The sequence below is a fragment of the Gadus macrocephalus genome, chromosome 9 (genome assembly GCF_031168955.1).
Source record: "Gadus macrocephalus chromosome 9, ASM3116895v1".
In the NCBI taxonomy this organism is placed as follows: domain Eukaryota; kingdom Metazoa; phylum Chordata; class Actinopteri; order Gadiformes; family Gadidae; genus Gadus; species Gadus macrocephalus.
In genome coordinates, this window is record NC_082390.1 from 19,390,893 (window position 1) to 19,400,892 (window position 10,000).

Here is a 10,000-nt window from a genome sequence, read left to right on the forward strand (position 1 = left end):
TATATTTTGTTAGTATTTTGCGTTTTATACTTCTTTAGGCCTATAGTTCACCCGCTTTTTTGTAAATGTTTGTTTCTCATGCCAATTAAGCTTTTTTAAATTTAATTGAATTTCAATTGAATTGAGAGGAACGTGCAGGGCGCTCCGAACACGAGTCCACCCATACTGCGTCCCCAACCCAGACCAGACCCTCCAGGACATGTCTGGTTATCCGAGACTCCCGGAGGCCTGGTGACGGTCAGTGGGAACTCCTTGGCTGGCTACACTGCAAATCAAATACATTAGACACGGGCTGTGCTTTATTCCTTCATACATGGGAGGATGTCCGGATAAAGTCGATTTAGCCTTCTATAATCGGGCACATATTGTTTATTTATTTTTGTCAGTCTTATCGCTTTATCTCTTCTATCTCTCTGACAAAAAATCGGACAAAGAATATATAATTATCAAAACCTCGAGCTTTTCATGTCTTTGTGACAGTATAAGTGATTCAGTGTTTAAGTGTATACGTGTGATATGAAACACGACCACCACCCCAAGCCAACTAGTTGCATTGAGTTTATTGTTCTTATTAAAAGTGGACTCTTTAACGGTCTTCTCAGGACGTTTCTCTTCAAGGTGTTAAATGAACGATCACTTCTCTCCCCAACATTTATCAGCTGCATAACAATGCCACTGTGTCCCCCCCCCCCCCCCCCCCCCCCCCCCAACCCTGCCCCCTGCATGTGAGATGCTGTTGTCTTGTCTTGTCCCCCACAGCTGGAGCATCTCTCTCTCCCCTCCCCCCCCACCTCCGTCACCCCCCCCCCCCCCCCCCCCCCTCCAACAGCTCTTCCTCCATTCAACACAAACACAACGCCTTCGTTATTTCAGCCACACAGTGTGGATTGTTTTCGAGGCAGGCCAGAAGGAGAAGGAGATAGAGGGGTGTAGGGGACAATAAAACATCTGGGCCTGGCTTTACAGTTCATCTTGGCGTGTAGTATTAGTGCACGCGGGCCTATATGATTACATGTCGTTGTGCTGTGTCTGTGCGTGCATGCGAGTGAGTTAAGATAGAAAGACATGCAGCGACAGAATCAAACAATAGACATGGGTTAAATGAACAATGTATGGATTCATTCATTCATTATAGGGGGATCTCCTAAATGATTCAGAATAAAGTCATATCCTATGGCATTACACGCTACATTGCATTGCATTACTCCACTGCAGGTGTAAACCGTCAGTTATGCCCTGACGTGACCGCAGACCGCAGATCACAGACCAGACGTGCATGTGCAATAGGAATCAGTAGCGTGTGTGTGTGTGTGTGTGTGTGTGTGTGTGTGTGTGTGTGTGTGTGTGTGTGTGTGTGTGTGTGTGTGTGTGTGTGTGTGTGTGTGCGTGTGTGTGGAACAAGGCTCTACACTCCTTCCCCCTGGGGTCTTAAAAATACCACAATGGTGTACAAGGCTTAGGTGTTTTTGCCATAGGCCGAACGGCCTTTCTTTCTTTGCAGAAAACAAAGGTTGTAGTTTGTGTTCCAGCCTATAGGTGGCGCCATTGACTCTTTGCTGAACTCTGATAGGCGGAAAAATAAACTTCAGAAATGCAAGATGGCGCTGCCCAGAACAGGTTGGGAGAACGCGTTGCTATGGACACCTTTGTTTGTTTCAATTGTGCACAAACTGTCTATTTACAAAAATCGTATCAAATATATAATCCTATATATGCAAAATACAGATATTCAATAGATGTTGTGTGAACTGCTACTGTGATAAAATAACGTAACCATAAACTAAATGTCCCAATCTAATCTCTCTCATCTGCTCTTCTGTAGGAAGGTCTGCCATCGTCGTATCCTTTCATCATCACCAATTGTACACTTACATCTCAAAGTGGGAAATCGTAAGTCAATCTAACATAAATAGCTTTCACTGACATGACATCGAAGTCAGTAGTAGCAACAGCTCAAACAGCTCCTTAACTCAATGCCAAGCTCTCCTCCGTCCCCTTCCAACTGCTGCTGTATTTGTCTGCCATCTACTTTGTCTTCTACTTCCTGTGCACCCTCTGCATGATCATCTACAAGAGTGAGTACCGGGAGCTTTCATGAATCCAGAGTCAGACACATGACCTGACAGACGACGTGGGTTTGTCCATCAGGTCAGGTCCTCAGCTACCCTGAGGAGCGGCTCGCCTGCGACCTGGGGCTGCTGCTGCTGATGGCTGCCCTGGAGGCCCTCAGTCTTTTCCTGGGTGAGTTAACACCTCCACCGGGTGCGCGTGCAGCACTGGTCGATGAGTCCCTCCTGCCTGCTTTTGTCGCAGGCGGCCACTTCCACAGAAAGCTAGACCCCTGCTGTTTCTGATTGTCTCCCTGTGGAGGAAAAGGAAATGCTGTCAAGTGAACTCCACACACATATACAGTATATAGGTTATATATATATTTTATTATATATACATTTTTTTAAATAACTAATAATTGTATAATGATCATTTCTAATAATAGTAATAATAACATTTATGAATAACCAATTGTCATTTTATCACACATATATTATGTTTCTTCACATAAACCTTTAAACATACACATATTGCATTCCTCTCGAAATAGTCATCACCTCAGTAAACAATAAATGAATTGAAAGATTACAATAAATTCAATGGCAAATATTGCAAATTAAACTAATTATTTCCTATAGGTTTACTTGTATTTTGTGCTAAAATTCAAAGTATCACATCTGTATTTACAATACAGCTTGATTCTGCATCTCTATTTAAAGCTCATTAGTCCACGTCAATGTTTACTGTTGCTATGGCAACAAGAGACTGCTAACGTTAGCAGCTGTTAGCTAGCTTAGCCAAATCATCTGAACAATAATAACCCATAATATCACAATTCGGCATATTTGAACAAAATCAACCACAAGTACCAACAGTCACAGCCCTTCAACTCTGGGCTAATATGTTGTCACAAGTATGCAGTTAATTAGGTCACATCACATTCAATGTAAAAACGTTTTCTACTTTGTTTTGGACATGTCTCAAAATGTAGCCTAGCTAGCCCCAGACTAACGTTACTTAGCATATATGCCTCCACTCGCTCGTCTCCCGGCGCAGCAGCACCTGCTGGGGTGTTGACCCCGGCAACAAATAGGTCTGTCAATTTTGAACATTTAACTTCCATCTCCAGAGGCTTAAGTCGCAGTTTTTCAGCGCCACCCGGGCGTTTTCATTTCCGTCCTGGCTCCTGCGACTCGGCCCATGCCATGAGGTCCCGCCCACCCTGGTTTGTGTTGTGATTGACAGCACTGTCTGGGCTCTCTGAGCCTGTCAGCCCATGATTGATTGACAATGACAAACATAGACCAATAATATGCGTCGATGCTGGCAACACACTGCTAGCTCTCTGTAGCCCATTGGCCGGCCCAATTGGAGGGAATTTAGAGAGAGAGGAAAAAAGAAAAGCGGACCGGACCGGCCCACCGGTACGATGCCCGGTATGCCAGATCGCCAGTCCACCCCTGCCTGTATCTTACCTTCCATCCTGACCCCCACCACCACCACAGGGGCCTCGGGGAACCTGAAGGAGAGGGAGGGCCCCGTGGTGGGGAGCCTGGTCCTCAGCGGGACCACCATGCTGCTCTCCGTCTACTTCCTGGCCTGGCAGTCCTACGTGCTGCGGGCCGACCTCGTCCTCAATGCCATCCTGCTGGGGGTCTACAGCCTCGGCGGGGTCCTGGCCTTCGTTACGGTCGCCCGGTTCACAAGGTCAGCCATGTCTCACTCACCCAAGCTCTATGACCTACAACCTCGCTCTCTCTCTCTCTGTCTCTCTCTATTTCTCGCTCTCTCTCTTCCTCGCTCTATCATCCACAACCTCGCTCTCTCTCTCTCTGTCTCTCTGTCTCCCTTCCTCGCTCTACCATCTACAACCTCACTCTCTCTCGTTCTCGTTCTCGTTCTCGTTCTCTCTCTCTCTCTCTCTCTCTATCATCTACCACCTCGCTCACTCTCTCTCTCTCTCTCTCTCTCTCTATCATCTACCATCTCGCTCACTCTCTCTCTCTCTCTCTATCATCTACCACCTCGCTCACTCTCTCTCTCTCTCAATCATCTACCACCTCGCTCACTCTCTCTCTCTCTCTCTCTCTCTCTATCATCTACCACCTCGCTCACTCTCTCTCTCTCTACCTCGCTCTCTCTCTATTCCTTGCTTTCTCACTCTCTCTCTCGCTCTCTCTCTGACTTCTATTATGTATCAGGGTGAGCGTGGGAGACCACATTCTGGACCCTCATCTTGAGTCATTCACATCACAACCAGGGAAATGTAATGAAAATATAACATGAATATCTCTCATCGTCATATTCATCTAAAGTTGAATTTACATTTGTAACTGGTAAAAAACGTCCTAGATTATCAGCATGATTCATTCATATTGATTGACAAGATATTTCCAGGAGACTACAACTCATAGGTTTGTTTTGAACAGGCGGATTGCTTCAAGCTCTTGCTTTGTCTGCCCTCTTTCCTTTATTGATGATATAAGCCTGGTTCTCCAGGACCTGTCTGAATTATTGATTTGCACGTCTTTCATCAAAGTGTTACTGTATACCAGGTCTGATGCTGTCGCATTCTCAGATTTTCCCCGCAGCGAGCCGATCTCGGAAAAACGATGTTCTTTACATCCGAGAACAACCCACATTATTCATAATTATAATAGTTTGTGAAATGAGAGAATAACACCATAATATAGTCACAGTATTGTTGACAAAATATTTCTGGTCCCTGTGCTTGTGGATCTTGAGTCAGCTTTAACTAAAGCATCATGCTCATGGCCCATGAGAATGAATAAAGCTGACTGTGATTTCCTTTGTCTTAAGTATCAACTCATAAGAAGATCTCTGGGCAACAAGTGACAGAGCTGGAGCTCTAAACCCCACCAGACCAGAACCACGTTCCTTCTGTTGTTTAGTATCACATCGCTTTCTTTGGGAGGGGGTTTGGTAATGGATTCTGTTTTAACTTATATCAGGTGATCTTGAATGGGTATTTTATTTGTACATGTGCATTTTGGTGCATTTTTGTATAGTTTTCATAATTATAGAGCAATATAATATTGCTTTATCAGGGAATTTTATTCTGCATTATTATTATCTCTGTAAATAATTTCACCTTTATAATAGTTTATATATTTTTCTATTATTGTTTGTTGTCTAACCTATATCGTATTTTCTGGTAATTTACTGAAAATGTATAAACGACCTGCCTTTTTATTTGTTTTACCTCTAGAGGGCGGAAGTTATCTTTTTTTAATGTCCTTTTAATTGTATAGCTGAAATAAAACGACTGATTGATCTTTTGTGTTTCCCTAAAGGTTAATCATTACAGATGAAACAAATGCATTGTCCATGTTCCAACGTGGTTCTTATCTTTCTTATCTTATCTTATCTTCTTATCTGATTACGGTGCATATGTATATGTAGGCCTATATAGAGTATCTTTATTCATTTATTTTTATTTTTTATTTACTCTTATCGTTTTCAGTACTTATTATTCAATACTTGCATTATTGTTTGTGTGTTAAGATTGTTCGCAATTAATACGAATACCAAGACAAATTCCTAATATGTTTAAATGTATTTGGCAATAAACCTTTTCTGATTCTGATTCTGATTCTGATCATTATTATATTTCATTATTTTATCCTACACTTCAGATAGTTATAGGTTCACACTATTATGCCACGGTTACGTCTAGTTAAAACTGCATTTATAGCATTGTATAGTTTATCAACATGAGTTTTAACCATTTTTCTCCCATCTCGCATTCTTCAAAGTCTTTTTTTTTTGCAGTCAGTTAATAATCAAACCCTCTTCCAAGGTGGCCATGGCGACCAGATTCAACACATTGCATTTCTCATCGCATCATGCGTGCGGTGCTTGAGCAACAACAGAGCAGCCGGCCTGCAAGGGAGCGCACAAAAGAGACCAGGGCCCAGTCTGCCCCACATTCGTGAATGTTTTTATATAACTGCAACCTAACGCGCCACCCTCTCCCCTTTCCACTGCAATGAATAGTACCATTCATCAAAATAAATGAGCGGGGCTACTATGTATCTCTTGAAATGTAATGAAATATTCTGGTGTTCTTGTATACTGGTTCACTACCTGGACAAGGAGCGGCCAGTTACCCGCAGGTGACACTGAAGCCTGGGCAATGTTCCATACAGTTGATCCTCTGTCATCCAAGTGGCCTGATCCACTTCTCTAGTCCCCGACTTCATGCCCAAAAGTAACCTTACTACATTACAGGCTTACAGAATGCGAAACGGTCATTGTACAATATAATAATTTGTGGAATACCTTTGCACTTATCTGATATTGTTTATGGCTATTGCGTGCTATCCGTGCTCTAAACAAAGTGCGTAAACCGTCTCAGACCTGCTCCTGGGTATATTTAGAGTAAAGACCCCATGGGACTTAAATGCGACACAACTCTAACACTCAATACAATACAATACAACACATTTGTCTGATTGCAGGAAAACTGGTTTGTAAATGTTCTGGCGCAGCCGCCCAGGATCCGCCCCCTCCAGGTAGAGTTACCTGCAGTCACCAGTCACTCCAGTACACCTCCTCAAACCTACCTGAAGCACTGGTCTGCTTACTACGTCCGGGACGAGCAGCGAGCCTACATTTGCATGTATATTGTTTTGTAATATTTACAAACAAACCACAACTTCCGAAAGATTTTCTGTATAAGTAAACGTCCACGCCACATCCAGCGCGGTGGACGGTCTCCTGATTGGCTGGACCCCAATGGCAGACTGATGCATCTGGCTGTTCTTCGTCTCGCTTATTCCCCTGAGCATCCCAGACAGAACCTAAACACTCAAGGCTCTTACTAAAGGTAAAAAACTAAGTTTAATTGTCTTTAAATGTATCTACATTTATCACCTCACGACTTATTTCAAGGTTGTTGTTTTTTAAGAAGTGAATTACGAGTGGCCGACACAGAGTTAACAGTTTTACTTTTATCAAAAATAGTTTTACATTAGAAACCCAGATCCTAAAGAAGAATCTGAAACAACCGCTTTGGAGCACCAAAAATAACAACGTTAGAGTGTCGATTCTACGCTATTCTGTGGTTTGAAACAGAACTTGGTCCTGCGAATGCGGTGTACAATCGTTATAAACTAATTGATAGTTATCCATGTGAAATCTGATCTGGTGTTTGGCGCTGGCTTCAGGCCATGGTCTGCTGAATAAAATAATCTCACATTGTATAGGCTACACTTCATACCTCAGGAAGGATAGATCTCACAATATCAACCAAAATGTATTGAAGAGTCAAACGAAAGTTTGTCTTGGTCAATTAATAATCAGATAGCTCATATCTCTTCCAAAAGGGTCATAGGCCCAAGTTCATCTGGGCTTGTATTGCAGTCTCTGATTGGACCTCTTTACACATTACATAAGACATAGGCTAGTGTCTATGTGCATAAACTACTAAACTCTTTACCTAGCAACATTATGGAAATGTTATCTGGAAAACCTCTCTAATTTAAAACACTAGTTAGACCATGAGGATATTCATACAAACACAGCTAGCTACTGGCTTATGTTCAAGTAATCAATCTCACCATCTGCGATTTAATGTCTGATCAATGGGTTATTAAGGAGGATTGGTGGTTCAGTCTTGCGTATAATGGTCACTGATTGGTCTCCACTCTAGCTTTCATTTAATGTGAAATATCTCTGAATATAAATGCATGGTTAATACCACACCTGTTTGATTCCAGATTTAAAAACAGGAATTTAATTTTCCTTCAAGTTGCAGGTGCAAAGATGCAGATATGAATAATGAAGTAGGCCCATTGTTAGTGTGCAGGGCTATACTTTGACCGGCACCTGTCAAACATCACCAGATATTAAAGGGACCGGGTCACTTCCCTATCTTCATTCCATTTCAGCCAGTCAACACACAGATGTTTTTCGATTGAAGTCGGAACAAAAGCATCCTATCTAATGACGTAAACCAACCTGAACACTGTATTGGTCCATCACACCATGCAGTGAACATACAGTGTTTCCACAAAACCCACAGACAGTGATGTGTGGTATTGGACAGGGTATGGACTGTGATCATCGATGGTGGACAGACAGCCTGGGCCCTGGGTGGGGGAGGTGTGCACAGAAAGTGCTAGCCGGGTGAGGGCTTAACAACACATGACACCCCGCTCTGCACTGCACTGACTTCACCTCCTTCCTGGAGGCTGGCAGGGGGCCAGGGCTGGCTACAATGGCCCCACGAGGAGATGACCAGGGAGATAAAGACAGAAAGAGGAAGTCAACCTTTTGTACAGAGTTGCTGTATTCTCGCTCACTATCCCATGTCTCTGTCTCACTGGCCCCTTTTGTTTTCTAGTTAAGTGTCTCTGGGGAGCCCGATGTTAGTATTAGATTCAGACTCAGGGTTAGCAAACAAAAATAACAACAACAGCTAGTTTTGACCCCATGAGCGGGCATATCAACTCCCTTTGATGTGCGCTTTTGCCCCGTTACCTGCAGGAGATTATCCACGGATACTATGGAAGAAGGCTTATCAACTTCATAATCTGCTAAGAGATAAACCCTTATGACAGGTGCTTGTTTATGTCCTGCTAACAGTCGAAGGTATTGTTTGTTATGCAACACAGTCTTGTCAAAGTATTTCCATTGTTCTTAAAAACAAAGGAAACACAAGCTCTTCAGTGTGAAGCAGTTTTGCTAGTTGATTCATCTTCATGGTGGAATATAAAATGAAACGTTTGAGCTTTTGTCGGTCGCGCGGATTGGCCATTTAGAATGCTAACAATTGACACAACATCCCGCCCTCCTCTTACCACCATAAATAATACAATGTACTGACGCTCCCTAAAGAGATGCATGCTTAAACACAGAAGTCCCCTGAAGTAAACACAACCCTGGAGGAAGTCCATGTCCACATGGAGGAAGAGTCATAATTAAAAGTAAAACAGGGGCCGTAAGAAGTATCCTTTTCCAGTCATTGGTAGAGCCGCTGAACATACACACATTGAGGTAATGTCTTTGTATTCCTGAGCAGACAAACTTGGCTCTCAAACACACTGCTATTATCTATTAAACATGAACATTCTACATGTCTCACAACATGTCTCAAACACAGGACCAACGTGGCTGTAAAGTCACTCTCTGCTATGTTTGGGCCTTCTCTCTATATTATGTAAATTTAAGGCAAGGCCTTGTTAAGTATTTATTTTCTTAAGTTTTCCTTTAAAATAACAGTTGTTTGGTCAGGGTAGGGCTCATTTTGTTAAATGGCATCTATGTAGAGGCAGGCCTCAGCTCTCATTACGCCGGCAGATCGGCCTGCTGTCTGCCATTGTCCCCCAGCGGTCTGGCTGCTAGGCCCCGCACCTGCTGCCCAGCCTGTAGACACGCTTTATTCACATCTACGGGTGGCTACTGCTCAGTGATATTGTGCAAATATCGGTCTGCAAGTGTATCTATGTGGATGATCTCTATCTATCTACCTATCTAGATGATCTCTACCTATCTAGATGATCTCAAAGTATTTCCATTGTTCTTAAAAACAAAGGAAACACAAGCTCTTCAGTGTGAAGCAGTTTTGCTAGTTGATTCATCTTCATGGTGGAATATAAAATGAAACGTTTGAGCTTTTGTCGGTCGCGCGGATTGGCCATTTAGAATGCTAACAATTGACACAACATCCCGCCCTCCTCTTACCACCATAAATAATACAATGTACTGACGCTCCCTAAAGAGATGCATGCTTAAACACAGAAGTCCCCTGAAGTAAACACAACCCTGGAGGAAGTCCATGTCCACATGGAGGAAGAGTCATAATTAAAAGTAAAACAGGGGCCGTAAGAAGTATCTATCTATCTATCTATCTATCTATCTATCTATCTATCTATCTATCTATCTATCTATCTATCTATCTATCTATCTATCTATCTATCTATCTATC

At 42.8% G+C, this 10,000-nt stretch overlaps 2 protein-coding genes across 3 annotated transcripts in view; both read left to right on the forward strand.

The window, feature by feature from the left end:
* Nucleotides 1-1,550: 1,550 nt before the first annotated feature.
* Nucleotides 1,551-6,124, forward strand: LOC132465223 (transmembrane protein 80-like). 2 transcript variants are annotated; one of them, XM_060062052.1, is made up of 6 exons: nt 1,551-1,617; nt 1,823-1,839; nt 1,982-2,075; nt 2,149-2,241; nt 3,555-3,756; nt 4,870-6,124. In XM_060062052.1, the coding sequence occupies exons 1-6, from the start codon at nt 1,599-1,601 to the stop codon at nt 4,880-4,882; spliced, it is 438 nt and encodes a 145-aa protein (XP_059918035.1). In that variant the 5' UTR covers nt 1,551-1,598; the 3' UTR covers nt 4,883-6,124. The 2 variants fall into 2 exon arrangements, with proteins under 2 accessions (XP_059918035.1, XP_059918036.1); XM_060062053.1 differs by lacking the exon at nt 1,982-2,075 and having other exon boundaries at nt 1,577-1,617; nt 1,823-1,890.
* Nucleotides 6,125-6,614: 490 nt separating this feature from the next.
* The window catches only part of eps8l2 (EPS8 like 2), a 24,119-nt gene continuing 20,733 nt past the window's right edge, over nt 6,615-10,000 (forward strand). Inside the window, exon 1 of the mRNA XM_060061917.1 lies at nt 6,615-6,898. The gene's annotated coding sequence lies outside the window, so the exon portion shown is untranslated. The remainder of the gene's footprint in view (nt 6,899-10,000) is intronic.

Coding starts and splice junctions, on each gene's coding strand:
- LOC132465223 (XM_060062052.1), top strand. Junction 2,076..2,148: donor CTGCATGATCATCTACAAGA/GTGAGTACCGGG, acceptor TTTGTCCATCAG/GTCAGGTCCTCAGCTACCCT. Junction 2,242..3,554: donor GGCCCTCAGTCTTTTCCTGG/GTGAGTTAACAC, acceptor CCACCACCACAG/GGGCCTCGGGGAACCTGAAG.